The sequence below is a fragment of the Dermacentor variabilis genome, chromosome 7 (assembly GCF_050947875.1).
Source record: "Dermacentor variabilis isolate Ectoservices chromosome 7, ASM5094787v1, whole genome shotgun sequence".
NCBI lineage: Eukaryota > Metazoa > Arthropoda > Arachnida > Ixodida > Ixodidae > Dermacentor > Dermacentor variabilis.
In genome coordinates this window covers 136978744-136996451 of record NC_134574.1, presented here as the reverse complement: position 1 = coordinate 136996451, position 17708 = coordinate 136978744, and the positions used below count along the sequence as shown (strand labels likewise).

General features: G+C 49.3%; 1 protein-coding gene across 2 annotated transcripts in view; it reads left to right on the top strand.

Moving 5' to 3' along the window:
- Positions 1-17708, top strand: part of LOC142587970 (beta-1,4-glucuronyltransferase 1-like) — a 365814-nt gene that overhangs the window by 18850 nt on the left and 329256 nt on the right. For both annotated transcript variants that reach the window (XM_075699370.1, XM_075699371.1), the window contains exons 3-6: positions 7054-7258; positions 12221-12410; positions 13009-13429; positions 16385-16657. In XM_075699370.1, the coding sequence (XP_075555485.1) occupies positions 7054-7258; positions 12221-12410; positions 13009-13429; positions 16385-16657 (1089 nt within the window). The remainder of the gene's footprint in view (positions 1-7053; positions 7259-12220; positions 12411-13008; positions 13430-16384; positions 16658-17708) is intronic.

Genomic DNA, 17708 nt, shown 5'->3' with positions numbered 1-17708 from the left:
GTGACAGTCCTTCTGTTGTTGTTGTCGTTGTTGTTGTAGTAGTAAGTTGTCATTTCTTTGGCCGTTTTTGTTGTGTGCAGTAGTGGTTGCTGTTCTTCGTCTGGTTAGTGATAGTTGTCTTCCAGGTTTTTTTTTCTTCTATAGTAGTAGTTTTTTACCTTTTCTGTATGTGTTGTAGTATATAGTTGTCCTTCTGGTGGTTGTTTTATAACTGTCGTACCAAAGTTCTTGGCCTTGTCCTCGCGTCCTTGTAGTCGTTCTTGTTCTTGTCGTTGTCGTGGTTTTTCATGTTGTCGCTCTCCCTTTACTTGGCGCTGTTGCCGTTGCGCTTGTCTTTGCGCTTGTCTTTGCTGCCGGTGCGCTATAGCTGCTTGCTGCTGCCGTTCGTAGCTCAAGATGACGGAGTACTCACCGGCGCTCACGTCTCCCGTGAAATAGCAGCGCACGAGAGCGCTGTGCTGGCGATGCCGGTGATTGGTCGTGCTGCGCCCGTGCGTGGAGCGGCTGGCGAGATTTTGGAAGAAAAGAAAAATAGAAAGTCGCTGCAGAAAGCTTGCGCGGTAATTTCAATGCGGAGGGCATTCTTTGCCTCACTCCAAACATTTTGCACGGGGCATATAGTTCTCGTTTCGAATCGTCCGAGGCCCTCTTCAATATGAATAAATAAATTAATAATAGGACCGTTGCCCTAGCTCTGCTGGGATCGATGCTGGGATACGGTCAGTATTCAAGCTGACCCTTATAACCCCGGAGCCCGTCTCGGAGCCCAGCGCTATACGGCGCGCGGAAGTCGCTGTCGATAGGCACGACCTGGTAGGCCGTGACATTAATTCTATAGCTATAGAGGGGTGTGGACTGAGGGAAAACGAGCCACGGATAGAAAACGCTTATTCTTTTTTCCCGCCTTTGTAAGTGACGCGCGTGGCATGCCAGACTTTCGCGAAAGCCGGTGACATTCCCGTTAAACGTCATTTTCCTTGATTGAACGCTAATTTGGAAGCTCTCCTCCGAAACGTGGCGTCCCGTCGTCGCGAGCTTCGTTTCCCTTCCCCCTCTTTCCCCTCCCCTTCCATTTCGCCTCTCGCCAACGGGAATACGTATATACGCGTTGCGTGCTGCGACGTCAACGGAATCTCCGCACGTTGAAACCCGCGCCGTGTGTGGTGTGAACGTGCGGCGCCGTGTGCACTACTACACACGTAACGGGACGAAGAAGAGGGGCCGGCGGGGGGGGGGGCCGCGGAACGGGACCTCCCGGCTGAGTCACGACGAGGAAGAGACGACGACGAAGACGACGACGCTGGCTGGCTGCATGGCCGGCAGCGCGGTGGCTTCGATCAGGAAGAACGCGTCGCGGGCGCGTTTCGGCGTATGCTTCTGTGCGCGTTGAGGTTGGGGTGGGGGGGGGGGGGGGCAAGGTGTCACGGAGGAGATTGCGGGGTCGCAGCTGGCGTTAGTTCCCCCCACACCTCTGGGCTGTGCGCGTATGCCGCAGGGCCTACAGATCGCGAAGGCTTGCGGGATCGAGACGTGAGCGCACATCTTCCGCGCGAGTAAGGGTCCCGGCGAGATAACCTACATCCTGCTATAGGCATGTCATAGAAAGAACTGATTATATATATATATATATATATATATATATATATATATATATATATATATATATATATATATATATATTACACACACACACCTGGAGGCTGCTTCTGAACGATTGGTATTGGCGGAGCTAGTGCTTGCTACAAAACTAATAAAAGAATGTTTCGAATCTATATATATATATATATATATATATATATATATATATATATATATATATATATATATATATAATATGCATATATGCCGTTCTATGTCATCGCGAGCATACGCAGCGCTATGCATACGCTGCCTGGCAAACGACAGCACGAAAAGACAGAATTCACAATGCAAATCGTGGAAGCGCCAGGCAATAAGCAAGCGCCCCGATTTTCACGTGGCGATGATTACGATGATGATGTCGGGGTATTACCCCGACAGGGTTCCTTAAGGAAAAAATAAATGACGACGATGATGATGATGTTGATGATGATGACGATTAATTGGGCCTTCCCCTCTTAAACGGGGCGGCGGCAAATACTCACCCATAGCCTGCTTGAGCAAATGCCTAGTCGGAGCGATCTCTATAGCTTCAGGATCGGGAACATCGTCCTGAACACCGAGAGAGAGCTGGTGCGCCTGTAATGCCGTTCGAACGTTTTCACTGGGCGCAGTTACGCAGCTTCTGTCGTCCGATGATTCGTGAAGGCCACATATATGCCCGTCCCGTTTCATCTTTTCACGCGGACGCATACTGAGCGAAATTCACTTGGCAAAAATATGTAAGCCGCTCGCCACGCAAGGCGCTTTCCCAACGAATACAGGCCCCCGTCTGCGGACATTGCTTCCTCAAGTGCAATTCCCTGAGTGCAATCCTAAATGTATGGATAAGATCGTCACCGTGCCCTGCGAGCTACCTACCTGACGAAGTAGCCTATCCAATATGCTCTTGTATATAGGCTATTCACAATAGAAAGAACAGCCCTGATATCTGCAGTGAATATTCATCAAAGGAAGCTGTGCCTTGAGCTACGACACGTGCTTGGCCTGACAGCGCATATCGTGCAACGAAGGGACATTAAACCTTCGTTAAAGACACTGCTCTCAACTAGTTAACGATTTAGGTTGTTGCATGTTGTGGTGGCTTCCGTGTGCGTTGCACGTCTGTGACGTACACTTTGTGTGTCGTCTCATTTTTTCCCCCACCGTAGCTATGTGGAGTAACATGTTAATAATCCCTTCGCCGGGCCCACCGCTCCCAGATTCGTTACAAAAGCCGCGCCCCTCTCCCTCCCTTCCTCTCCCTTTCACCTCTGCTAGCTAATGAGATTGGACCAAGGTCTCTTTGTATTATTTGATGAACCTTGGTTTTAGGCTTTGCTCGTTCAGACCCTCGATCGTACCTCCGCCGTTCGCAGAAGAGAACAACGTCATCTGTGAGCCGTACGTGGCTGATAATGTCTGGTTAAATTTTTTTTCAACTTATTAAGCCGATTCGCCGTCTTGCAGTAAGTAACGGTTGCGAGCGCGAAGTAAGCATATTAATTAGGTAGTCGCTGCTCAAAATATTCGACTCGGTGGCGAGCGCGTGCTTGGTTCCTCGAACCTGATGTGATCGTATCTGCACGGTTCGGCTCACCTGTGTTTTCAAGGGAACCGCTGATTCGGCTGCCTCGCCCTCTACACGCGCGAACACGTAACGCCCCCTGAACACAACTATACGCGAATTCATCACGTGCAGCTTCAGGTGTGGACGACGCTGCTGCGATCTATATATATATATATATATATATATATATATATATATATATATATATATATATATACGGGTCAGTCCTAGAGTTTGTCCAATGCCGGACCGACCCCCTGCGATTATTCGTTGCTTAATTAAGAATACACAGTGTGTAGTTTAACTTCTCTTCACTATATAACAGCAACGTTAAAACTCTTCTGGGATGCCTCAGAGCGCGTTTGGGCTTTGAACGGGTTCTTCTTTTTTTCCCCCTACCTCTATTTGGTGCTGAAATATGCTCGTTATTGTACGTTTTGTTTTTGTTTTCGTGTTACGTACCGGTTCCGATCAGTATCCTAGAATTTGGCCACTCACACGTTCTGCGCTGCCTCATGCGCCTGTCTCAAGACATGTGTACCGCTGAAAGTTTGGAGCCGTGGAGTAATCTAAAAATTGAAATCATCATCATCATCAGCCTGGTTACGCCCACTGCAGGGCAAAGGCCTCTCCCATACTTCTCCAACTACTCCGGTCATGTACTAATTGCGGCCATGTTGAAGTTGGAAGAAATTGAAATAAAATTGCATAAATATTTCCGAAATTTACTGCTCCGGGCTCTCTCTCATTCTTAGCCCTGGATATAAATGCACGAAAGCCGTGTCAGTCTAAAGTGTTCACTAAGGATATAGAGAAAATAAAAAAAAATGTTTTTTTATAGAACCAGCCAAAAAAAAATTGCGGGCAAACATCCACCCGGCTAAAGGCATTTCATTAAAAGAAGTCGCAGTTTCGCCCGGAATGCGAAGCAACGATTGCGAAGGCAAATTAGTAGTAATCTATACGAAGCTATTAGTAGTTTAAAACTACTAATAAAGGTATAGTATTTTTATCGGCCGTGTAAACTTGTAAACATTCGCTTACTTACTAAATTAACAAGCATGGGGTCACGCGCGCTCAAGCAAACATGAACACATCTCACTCGATCACCGCGGAAACTCGCTGTCAAAACGCTGGAGTGAGGAAGCGCGGTAGCAGCAGCGAGCGGAGTGACCTTCGTGCTGCCTCTCCCTTCAACCCGAACTAAGCGGTGAGAACAGCGCGCGTGCGGAGTGATTAGGCCTTGGTGTACCTAGACTGTACTCATCACAAATCGCTTGGAGATACGGCCCGGGTGGCCGCGCCGTACGCAGTGTCCGCCGGTGTAGAACAGCTCCCTCTTCGCCCCGCCCCAGTGCCTTGCGCGCGACGGAAGACGGCGCGCTTCCTCCCCGGTTTCCACCCTTGCGCACGCGAGATCGAGCCCCCATCGTCTGCTCACTCTCGCAAGCTTTCACTCGCAGATACAGGATACTGCGCGCGGCGACGATGTTATCGCCCGTGGTCTTTATGCGGAACATTACCGCGACGTCGACACCAATGGAAGAAATGCGCGTGGAGTGTCCATATAATTGCTATCACAATAAGAAAATAACATATTGAAAAAAAGATCTGCGGAATGCGGCATGGTACGTAAGTGTGAATTTTTGCTGCTTAAAACAGACAAAAAAAAAGATTGTGCAGGTACCGCGCATTGTGGAAATCGATGTTATGCGAACTATTCTGCCGGTGCCTGCCTATCTGCCATTTTCTGGGGTTCCGCAGAGGGATGCCAGGGGGTCAACCGTGTTTGTGTAAATTGAGTGTTGTGTGTGTGTGCGTGCGTGGGGTACGTCATAAGCGTACGTCTTCTGTGACCACAGCAACGCAACGACGACCATGCTTAAGACGATCATATGGCGGCAACCGCACAATTTATACGCCGGCCGTTCGACGCGAGTTTACGACGTGGCAATGGTTAGTTTCTACATAGGTAGTAGATGAGCCTTAGCGAGGCAAACACGGTTTATGACGTCATCAGCGATAAGTGTTATGCAAATCGTACGTACCTATGGCTATTGTCACGTGGTGTCCGTTAAAACGACGACGACATTTGTACTCGGGCAAAGAAATGTTGAAGCATTAGTAACTTGGCCGACCATGGAGTCAGTGCAACGTCGCAAAATTTCTGCGCAGCGCGCTTTTCAGGAAACTACTGCGGAAATTGGGCCTGTCCTGGAGATTGTGCAATCTAACACGGTGTCTCAAAGCACGAGTCACAAACAAAGAAGATGAGGAAGTGGCACGAGGTGCGCGCACCGAGACGCTGTGCTCGGCGGGCGAGGTTCATTCCACCGTTGGTCGCACATTATTGGACACTACAGGTGCATTTCTTACCGTCGCCGTGATGTTCCGCGTAAATTCCCAGGGCGATAACACCGTCGCTGCGCGTCGTATGCTGCATGTGCGAGTGAAGGCACGCAAGGGAAGCCGACGATCGCGGCTCAATCTGACGCACGCGAAAGAGAAAGCGGAGAGCGAACGCACAGTCTTCCGTCGCGCGAAAGCCTGTGGGGCGATCGAGGAAGGGAGGGGGGGGGGCGGCGTTGTGCTCTGGCAGCAACTGCGCATTTCGTGACCGTGCGCATGAGAAACTGGCGATCGCGGCTCAATCTCGCGCGACATTTGACTCCGCCAACAAGAGCGCACTTTGCACGACTGTGCGTGGTCGCGCGCGCCATACCTTGTAAGGGATCTGCAGACGGCTCATCACTTCGTGCATGCTGTGTTCTCGCTGTTCAGTTTGCGTTGATGCGATACACAGCACGAAGGTCACTTCGCTCGCTGCTGCTGCCGTGCTTCCTCACGCCATTGTTTTCACAGGGAGCGTCGATTCTCGGTCATGGAGTGTGATGCGTTCATGTTTGCCCGTGCGCGCTTGCACCATGCTTGTTAATTTAGTTAGCAAGCGGCCGTTGCGAAGCTTGTACGGCCGATAAAACTACTGTCCGCACTTTGTATAGCTGTGCACTATTTTGCTATCGCAATCGATGCTTCGCCTTTCCGGCGAAAGTGCTACTTCTTTTTCATTAAAGCGAGGCGAGACACTGACTGACACCGCCACCACCATCCTACCTTAAACTATTTTTAACCTAACGGAACATTACCTTTCCTTTACCTTGCCTCAAAGTGCCGAAAAGCGTGAGGAAGAGCATGCTTGGCAATAAAAATTATGCTTACGGCTTACCTCGCAGAGGGAAACAAAGAAGTTCGTGAGTCACAGTAGCGGTGGCATCGCAAAACATTATACCCTACAGTCTTTCGATACCTTTCTCCTGGAACTGGTCGCATACTCTCAAGCCAATCTCGCCGGACGTTACTAGGATGAGTGTAAATATTCGTGCTCGAGACATGACACGTACTTCTTTTATTTGAAAACGTCGATCACGCGCGCATTTTGTACGATGGACAACTTTGAAAACGTGCCTTTCTTTTCCGAAAGGCAAGGTGCAGCGCGGCAGTTCCTCGGGGAATTTGGCAGGTTCCCTGCTGTACGTCTGCTATATCACTCGTCTGCTATCACCCGTGTGCTATGCGCGTCTGCTATGCCCGTCTGCCTATGCATCATAGGAATACGGGACCGCGGCAGTTCCTTGGGGAACGTAGCAGTTTGACTGCTGCCTGTCTGTCCGTCTGCTATCACCCGTTTGCTATGCGCGTCTGCTAAGCCCGTCTGCCTACGTATCATAGGGACACGGGACCGCGGCAATTCCTTGGCGAATGTAGCAGGTTCAGTGCTGCCCGTCTGTCCGTCTGCTATCACCCGTGTGCTATGCCCGTCTGCAAAGCCCGTCTGCCTATCATAACCCGCATGTCTCTGTGCCCAGGTGGTTCACATCGCCCTGCTGTCGCGGCTCGAGGCCCGCAAGAGCCGCGGCGCGGCGTCGGCGGGCGCCGACGCGTCGCTGGCGCAGCGCGACGCCTTCGAGGACCGGACCCAGATGCTGGCCGCCATCCGGCGTAGCGCCGTGCTCGACTCCAGCGGGGAGTTCCACATCGTCAACTTCCTCGCGCGCGCCGACAGCCTGCTCGGTGAGTGCTCCTCTTCCTGTTCGTGCGTGTATACCGTATTATACTGAGGAGACTGCTGGTTTGGGCTAGTCGGTAAGACGTATGAACATATTAACAACGCAGTTAATTGCGGTCGAAGACAAGAAAAGGTGGACGGGGTGGGCGCTTACTTCCACAAGGGAAATACCAGAAGCGGTTGAAATGCCACGCTGTGACACATTATTTCGCAAGTATTCCCTCACTTTTTTTTTTTTTGCAGCGAAGATGTTAGCCTTGGCTATTTCTCTTGGCGTCGTCCGTGGGCAAAAAAAAAAAAAAAAATGTGGGCCGATCTCGGAGTCAGTGCAATACCGTGCCGACCCGCCAGGTGACGCAGGCTTCAAGCACTCCGGAAAGTGAAGCGAAAAGTGCACACATTCGTTGGAATCACGCATGCGCCAGCACCCGCCTCGGTTGCTTAATGGATATATTGTGTTTGGCTGCTGAGCACCAGCTCGCGGGATCGAATCCCGTCCACGGCGGCCGCATTTCGATGGGGGCGAAATGCGAAAACGCCCGTGTACTTAGATTTAGGTGCACGTTAAGGAACCCCAGGTGGGCCAAAATTTCCGCAGTCCCCACTACGGCATGACTCATAATCAGATCATGGTTTTGGCAGGCGCAAACTGGCAGCCACGGCGCAAACTGGCAGGCGCCTGTGTCGTGTGTCTCTTTTCTGTGTCCCGTTATTCGCGCTGTTTGCTAAAGAATGTGCTCATGCCCACGTAAGGCAGAGGCTACAAGCGCTCAGCAAAGTGAAGCGAACAGTGCATACATTCATTGAAATCACCCGTACAACACAGAGAACAACGCCCGTTTCAATAAAGAACAAGCTCAAAACAAGCATCCAAACCAACATTAAAGCATTGCAACCCACCCTCAATAAATGTAGTGGCGGTTTTGCGACAACTTCGCTAAATTAACCCTAATTCACCTTAATTAACACAAAAGGTCGTAACTTCGACTCCCACCAAAGGTCGAGGGCTCGAATGCATTAACTATCTCAATTAACTGTGGCTAATTAACTTTACCTTAATTAACACAGATGGTCGTAGATTCGAGTGTCGTAATGAACTGTATCTCAATTAAACCTGCCTTATCATGTTTGCTATTAAACATGATAAGCGAACGACCGATGAGGGTTAATAAGGGTTTATGCTGGTCGGATCAAGTTCCATAACATTGATAATGACACCAGGTTGCGTGGAGAGGAGCCAGTTGCACAGTGCTTACGCATACTTAGAGAACCATCAGAGGAGCTTCTCCGTGATTTTTTTTTTTTTTATTAGCAAGGAGCTCCACTTCTTGAATGTAACAGACGGAGGCCATGCACGTTAGACAGATATTTCTCCTTTCTTGGCGTTAGCCATTTCTTTTAATGCGTTGTTAGCATTAGGAGTGTCCAAGTGGAAAAAATAAAGTGCATGTGTGTAGAACAGGGTGACACCAGTTTCGGGATACTGTTTCCCAAAGTGCGGAAAGAAATACATGGTCGTTCCAGTTACTTTTGTGCTTCAAAGCATAAAAGAGCGTTTTGTTTAAAAAGTAAGTGGAACAACTGTGCATTTCTTTTTTTACGGCGAGCTTGTCGGTGGATATCTCCGAACTGGCGTAATTATGGAAATTCGTTTCTTGTCGATACGCCTTGCAAACTATTCGTAAATTGCAATATGTGTCTTAAAGTAATTAAGTCAGAGTACAGTTAGCGAACGTTTGTTAATTCGTTGAACGTGTATGTTTTTGATTTCTCGTTCAAGTCATGTCCGTCTCACTGAATAATCTAGCTCAAGTAGTAAGAATTATGCTACTTGCAACAGGCTGTTTTTTTTTAAAAAAAATTCCGTAACACGAAGTTGATCACCATGTATATATATTTTTTGACAAACGCAGGGCCCGGCTAAAGTGTTTCACCAGTCGTAAAAGAGACTCGCCTCTCTATTCTAGACACATTCTGCCATTTAATACTTCACCTCGACTCTAGAAAGCAAGTGGCAGCGCTACCCATCGGTTTCAGAGCGCTTCACCGAAAATATATGGCAATTTTCGAGAAACGTAGTGTCTTCTGCAGTCGAAGAGCGGAGTTGTGTACAACTCGATGGTGGCGGTAGAAGGTAGACGGAGAAGCTTTCAGGCAGAAAATGAAAAGAAAAAAAATTAAGGAGATGTATAAAAATAATGCCAGAATGAGAAACTTGTGTGGCATGTCTGAATTCGACGTAATAGTTCTGCACAAACCTGCAAGGTGGAGAGAAGTAATTAATTAAGGGAAAATGAGACATCCACCCAACCATTGTAGCAATTGCTAAGATTGGGTGCATGTCTCATTTTCCCTTAATTAAGCATATCTGAATAAATCACACAGGCGAGGTGACTAGTTGTCACAGTCCCGTTTTATAAGGGATGTCAATAAATCATCATCCTCATCATGGAGTGAAGCATCGTTTGAGAATACAGGGATTAGCTTGCTCTTTCGTGTACCTTTCACATTCCCGTCCACCTTTGAGCGAAGGTGGAGCTACAAGGTGTTTATGCTTAGCAAGTCATAATCAGACTCAAAGTTTATTCTCCCAAACTTTGAGAGGGACCCCCCCCCCCCCCGACAAAAATCGAACTCGGTAGCCTGAGGTAGCTTGACTGGGTCCGTGGCTCCTGGTTACATGTCATATATCACACGGAAGGCAGGGAATAACAAAGATACAAAATTGAAAGTGCATACGAGTGAAATATAGTATTGCATAGTATTTTTCACGCCAGGTAAGTGCTAAAAAGATGAAAGTACGTATAAGCACACATGTAGAGTATTCAAAACTAGAAACAGCAACAAATAAGACACAATAAATACACCCGCAAATGCACAATAACCACTCATGAAAAAGAAAACGCTGTGGAATAAACCGCACCCTAAGTACAGCAAATAATGACAACTATTCTACTCTGTGAAGATGGAATGGCAACAAAAGCTGACGACAGTGAAAGCTCTCAAACAAAAAGCAAAGTGCTTTCGCTGCCATTCCATCTTCACAGAATGGAATGGTTGTCATTTTTTGTGTGGTGAGTCTGGCGTCGTTGCTCGTTCCGAGGTGCCAGGGCTCGCGATTGTCGTTTTCGTTGAGCATCGCGGGAACGTTCTTCGTCGCTGGTCGTTTCGCGCCGGCGGCGTTTACATTCTCGTTCCCGCTCCCTTCGGCGCTCCTCGTACGCATGTTGTTCTTCGGGTGTACGAATTATACGTGTGCGCCCCATTGATAACGCAGCTGTTTTTAGCGCCGATGCCTCTCCTGCTTATATACTGCGATAACCTCGACGCCACGCTATTGTTCACGGGAAGCGTTCTAATCTGTCCTGCATTTTGACATCTGCGTTGCCACACTGCTCCCGTATGGTTTTCTTAGAAATGGCCAAGTCCGTTTCTGTTGCCGGACGCCGAAAAAAAACTACAGAAGGTTATTCATATACAGCTTTCGCTGCGAAATTCGGCAGACACACGTAACACTGCTAACATGTTGGAATGCGAAAGCATTGTACCATTTGTAGACCTCGGATCGCCATGAACGCGCTCACTTTATACACTCGTGACCGGGCGCCACGTACTGCCCATTGGTTGCGCGGTCACGTGCTCAGTAACGCACGCACTAGGCACACCTTTAGGGCACATTCACACCGGCGACTGACAGTGGTCGCGCGACCAAGTTGGTCGCAAAGCGACCAGTCGCAAATGGTCGCAAACGGTCGCCTTTCTTGAAAAGCGACCATTTTGGGCCAGTCGCTCTCTGCGCGATTTTTCAGTCGCGCGACCGTGGTCGCAAAACTGATAAACCAATCAGCGGTGCACCGGAAGTGATCTTTCGTGTGTCTACATCCGGCCTCCTTTGGCGTCGCGTTCAAATTCCGCGTAGATCCCAAGAGTTCTCGCTGAGAACGATAATCTCCGGGATTGCGACTTGCGGGTCGCGCTCAGCCGGGCTTGCCGGTGTGAACATCAGTCGCCTTCGGTCGCTTTTTGATTGCGAGTCGCAAATGGTCGCGCGACCTCCTCAAGTCGCCGGTGTGAATGTGCCCTTAGCCAACCAGAACCGTGGAGTCGCCGTGGCGTCGGAGAAGCGGGCTCGTCTCGGACCCCGGAGGTCCGCGCTCGATTCCCAGCCAGGCCGAAATGTGCCAAGTCTTCTTTTCAGGGCCATTAATTTATTTTGTTCACAGGAACCTTCCTGAGGAATTTGACGTGAATCGGAGCGTTTTTTGACGCGTTTTTTTACTCTTTGCGCCGTCGGCCGTTTTTGTACCGTTTCGTGGTCCTGCCGTCTGCACTCTTAAGCGAAATTGCATCCTTTTACCACACAACGATAATCGTCACCTGTCTTGTCCGCATTTCCTTTCTTTAACGCGGCGAGCCCGGTACTTCCAAGTCACGAACGGCTTGCGCGTTATCAGCGTGGCATATCATTCTCGACAGGAATGTAGCGAGCGCAGCGTTTTCAAGAAAGGAAATGCAAGCAAGGCGGATGGCGATAATTGTTGTTTAAGAATGTACGACGGACTCGAATTAAAACTCTAGTTTCAAAGAGCTAGACCATCAAATAAATCACTGATGCATACAATACTGAAAACTAAAAGAAAGGAAAACCATAAACACATTCGAAAAGCATAAACAAAAGGAACTGCGTAGTAAACCACACTTAATTACAGAAACTTCTTTCTTTTTTCTGAGAGGGTGTATCAGTTACATCACAATAAAGAAAGAACGCAGGCGCTACAGAATGACGACAATTTGTCAGACAGAAAAACAGAATTTGTAGCGCTGTTTACTAAACGTCGCTCTGGAGAAGAAAAAACAAAACGCTTTTTAAATCATCGAGCTTCAAGCGCCCTAACGCGCTCGTGTGTAAGTGCCTTCTGTAAAAAAAAAAAAGAAATAAAAAAGAGGTGGCGCTGTTCCCCCTGCAGGCTCTCGGAACCACGTACGACCGGACGTGACCCTGGTGACGCAGAGCACGGCCAACCACCTGCACTACCTCGTGGCGCTCAGCGAACGCTGGCGGGGGCCCCTGGCGGTCACCGTGTTCGCGCCCCGGTCGCAGCTGTCGCTGGTCGTCGAGGTGTTGGTGCAGCTGCGCCGGTGCGTGCCAGCGCTCAGGTGAGCCGCGCCGGGAATCGGTCGCCGCGTGTTGTCGGTCGCTGAGTCGCTCAGTCGTTCGGTCGGTCAGATCGGTCGGTCGTTGGGCGCGGAATGGTTGCCGAACGGGTCATCCACGCAATTCGGTCAGTCGACGCAGCCGTCAGTCGTTCGAGTCTGTTGGTCGATCGTTCGGTCGGGAAAATCAAGGATATCACTCGTCACTGTACAATCAATCAATCAATCAATCAATCAATCAATCAATCAATCAATCAATCAATCAATCAATCAATCAATCAATCAATCAATCAATCAATCAATCAATCAATCAATCAATCAATTTTTAGTTGATCAATTGGCTGACGCATTGATTGTCAGGAGTGTCTATACTTCTGAAAAGCCCAGGCGTCAGGTAAAATCAATAGATCGACTAATAAATAAATAAATAAATAAATTAGTTGATCGATTGGCTGACGCATTGATTGCCAGGAGCGCCTACACTTCTGAAAAGCCTAGGCGTCAGGTACGGTGGAAGAGTGATTTCGACCCGCGGACAGAATACGAGACAGCGTATAAAAACCCGGCTCCGTTCATCTCGACCCGAACGCTCCTCCCGCAGGTACAACGCGAGCTTCCACCTGGTCTACCCTCTCAAGAGCCCCGGCTCGCACCTTCCCCCGGACGCCGGTTCCAGCCTCCTACCCGACGACAACAGGAGCAGCAGCGGCGGCGGCACCAACTCCGTCGACGCCACCTCCTCGCCCCTGGGGGCGTCCGCGTCGTGCGACTCCCTGGCCGCGAGGCTCCAGCGTTCGGTGCCCGGGCCGGAGAACTACGACCTCGGCGTGTCGTACCCGGTCAACCTGCTGCGAAACGTGGCGCGCCGCAACGCGCTCACCGAGTTCGTGCTGGTGCTCGACGTCGACCTGCTCCCGAACGACGGCCTGCACGGCCAGTTCGTGGCGTTCGCCCGCGAGAACCGGCTGTTCGTCGACTCGCACCGCGACGACAAGACCGTCTACGTGGCGCCGGCCTTCGAGGTGAGACCGCGGGTCGCGCGCGCGCACGAGCTGTGGCCTGAGATGCTTATAGCCTGAGATGCACGGCTATAGCCTGAGACACGAACTGTTATAGCCTGAGAGTCGAGCTATTATAGCTTGAGACTCGAGCTGTTGTAGCCTGAGACATGAGCTATTATAGCCTGAGACACGAGCTGTTATAGCCTGAGACACGACGAGCTTATAGCCTGAGATGACGGAGCGGCCACCTGAAAACTAGGCCGCTGGCGCCACGCAGCCTGGAGTACGTAAACCACTGAGGAGATAACGGTGATTTTTTTGTAATGTATTGCAATTGACGCCAGTGAAACGGGTTCTTGATACGCGAGTAAAAAAAAAAATAAAGAAGGAAGCATGAGGTGATAAAAAGCTGACTGATCATGCTCGCGCGCGTCTGCATAATCGTGCCCGCACCCTCGTGGTGATGTTTATCTCGTTGGCGGCTCACGTTCTCGTGCGGGCGCGGTGCCATCGGTGGCGACGATAGAGTCTCATATAAAACTGGAGGGAGCTGTGGCGCTGCGATCTTTCAGCCACCGTGGGGAATAATGAGAACTACATGGATTTGTCTAATCTTCGTGCTTAGGACTTCAGACGCCCTTGTGGCTTCGTTTATTACGCTTTATCCGGGCCTAAATTGGTCTTAATTTCAAATACTTTTTTTTTTGCCGCATAGTGTAATAAGACTCTGCAAGCATCCATACTATCTGTTAATTGCAGTCGTTGCGCTTGTCCCTGCGTCCGTGTCGTAATGGTTCCAATATCGGGCTGCTGCGCTAGCTGTCCTGTGTTCGAATGCTGCCGTTGGACAATTCTGATGTTTATTTTATTGGTTATATAACGTGGAACTTTCTCAAAAAATGATCACTTTGCAAAGTCACGAAGCCACTTAAAGCCAGGAGGACAAGGATTAGACAAATCCATGTACTATACCCATGGTTCTCACGCTGGCTGAGCTGCCCTGCTGGCAACTCTGACAGACATCAGCGCCCACAGTACCCTCCAGTAATTGTATGAAACCTCTATGGTGGCGACATTCTCTTGTTCCACTGCAGTTTCCTTTGTCGCGTTTGCCCGACCCAAAAAAGTATCCAGAGAGAAACCTGGTGACTTTTTTTGCCGGGGAATTTCGCTTCTAAGCCCAGCCATGAACACGAACTTCGGTATAGCGAACATTAACACTAAATGAATTCGCAGTTACAACGCGTCTGTATTATTTGCTCTGCGGGCGCTCAAGCGGCATCTAGCTACAACCCCCGCTCTCTCCGCTCCATATAGCAGGAACCCTCCACTTCATACCTGGAGGTGAAACAAGGGAAAAAGAGTATTATACCGCAGAAGGCAAAGCGAGAAATCGTATAATAGTGCAGAAAAAGAAATATGAGTGGCGATTTAGCGGTAAATGCAAGAGAAAGACGTTGCCATTACGTCGCACCTCTTTCAAGTGACGGATCGACGATATGAACCGTGATCAAAACACTGCAAAGTGTTGTTGAGTAGCTTGCTTGATACATTATGCCTCTTCGAGGAGCATAGGGACATTCGATCACGGTGGTCAGGAGGAGACCACTGTCAGTTGTACTCCTCTCTCTCCCTCTCTCTCTCTCTCTCTCTCTCTCTCTCTGTGTATATATATATATATATATATATATATATATATATATATATATATATATATATATATATATATATATATATATACTCGCACCTATACCACGTATCCGTCTTTCCACACATAAAAAATGTCATCGCCCAAGCACTCCGTACAGATGGTTAACCAGCGAAGCTGAAACGTGCGGCCGCGGTGTCTATCACTGGGTTATTACCGACGGTTCATTAAACGGCGGCTTGGTAGGCTGCCGGAGCAAGGGCACGCAGTTGCTGCTTGCGCTGGGCTGTGCGAGCTTCTTGTTGCGCCCGGGCTGCAGCATCGGGACGGCATAGACGACCACGTTCCCGGTTCTGCTCGCGGCGTTGCTGATCGAAAGCTGCCTGCTCATCAGGAGTACTTACGTACGACGCGTGCCCTACCCATTTCGGAGCCGGAGAGAAAGTGCTGCGCGCGCGCTCGGCTGCGATAGAGAGCAACGGCGTCACTCTACTGGCGCAGCCAATCGCGCGCCTCTCTGTCTCTCTCTCTCTCTCTTTTTTCGAGCGTACGAATTGGGTCGCGCACGCGGAGTTTTCGGCGTACGGACAGACGAATCGGCCAGCCATATACAGCTTCACTGCAAAAAAAAAAAAAGTTTATCAAGCACGTGACTCGAACAGACGACCTCGCAGTCAGGAGGGGTATGCTTTGTCGCGGTGACAGGAAAGTCAAATTGAGAGCAGGCTTATTACGGAGTATTTATCCGATGTCGCGTAGTGCAGCTCGTCTAGGAAAAAAAAAAGAAGAAAGAAAGCGAAGCACGTATATAGCACTGTAGTATTTAGAAAACAAGGCAGATTTCTGGAAGCAACACGTGCCCAAATGTGTTTCGCGCAATACACGCGTGCAGACAACGGTGCTCAAACACTATAGAAATGTTTCGTTTCTTTTTTTGCTTGCTTACGGGGGTATGAGCTACTCTTTGTCTCACGTGACGGACAAATTTCCCGTTGGGTAGGCATAGAAATGCTGACTCATAAAAAGAAAAAAAGCCTAACCTGAATGCCGAGTGTCAGAGGTGACGTGTCAAGCCGACTTTTTTGACAAGGGGGAAAAAAAAACGGAAGAAAGCGAAAGGAATGGCATCACGGAGGAATTGGCTTTGCCAAGGCTGACCGGGTGGCGTATAGCGCTCCCTCCTAGTTTTGTTTTCCTCCTTCGCGGCCCACGCACATAAGCCTGTCGGCGAACGACACTCTTCCTCCTGCGGCGCGGTCCAACACGATCCCTCTCCCCTCCCCCCCCCTGATATCCTTGAATGGACGCATCCTGCTTGCCGGACGCAGGTGCGGGACGGCGTGCCCTCGCCGCGGGACAAGGCGTCCCTGCTGCAGCGGGTCGAGGCGATGGACGCCCGGCCGTTCTACCTGGAGCTGTGCTGGAAGTGCCAGAAGCACACCGACTACGAGGCCTGGCAGCGCGAGCCGCCCGGCGACCGGCTGGCCGTGCTGTTCGAGGTGCTGTGGCGCGACCCCTGGGAGCCGTTCTACTTCGGCCGCAACTCGGCGCCCTTCTACGACGAGCGGTTCCGCCAGTACGGCTTCAACCGCATCAGCCAGGTCGGTCTATATACGCTCGATATGTTATTGCTTTACGCGCACGCTCGCAACTCGACTGGATCGTGCTCGAGTGGTACGATGACGTGTAAGCTCCACGCAAATCGACTCGGCGGTGACATGCAAGAGTTGCTATGTACCCGAAAGTAGCATGAGATAGATAGATAGATAGATAGATAGATAGATAGATAGATAGATAGATAGATAGATAGATATAGACAAATGGATAGATGGATCGATAAATGAACAGACGGACGGACGGACGGATGGATAGATAGATAGATAGATAGATAGATAGATAGATAGATGGATGGATGGATATATGGATACGTTGACGGATTGACAGATAGATATAGATGCGTTGATGGATTGACAGATAGATAGATATAGAGATATATATAGATAGATATATATATATATATAGATAGATATATATATATATAGATATAGATACCTTGGTGGGTTGATACAGAGATAAAGAGATAGATAGAGAGATAGATACGTTGATGGATTGACAGAGAGATAGACAGACAAATGGATACGTTGATAGATTGACAGAGAGATAAATAAATTGTTAATAGACAGTTGAAAGAAAGTAGCACGAAACGCAAAGGAAGAAACCGAGATGGGTTCGTCAGACAAAGTTCCCCAGTTGAAGAAACAGTCTACATGTTGTCGAACCCCACACAACGTCCTGGTTTTATTTCGATTCCTGGACAAGGAAGAGTTGTTCTGCAACTGCGAAGCTTTCTTTTCGAGGAACCCGTGTGGCATTCTTTTGTCGCTTTGCGCTATGCCGTCGGGTGGATGACAATTTTACCCTTTTGCAAATAGGGCGAGTCCAGTTGAAGTTGGAGAAGCGGCTCGGGTAAGGGCAACGCTGGGGTTCATCTCGCAGCAGCCCGGATGAGGGAAGTAGGGAAAAGGAAACGTAAGGTGTTTAAGTACACCTTTTAATGTAAAGTTGTCCACGTTGGTATTCGGTAGTAGTTGGCCAGCTCCTCGTTAACGTAGAGACAGTAAAAGCAACACGGACGAAGCGTCTAACACAATT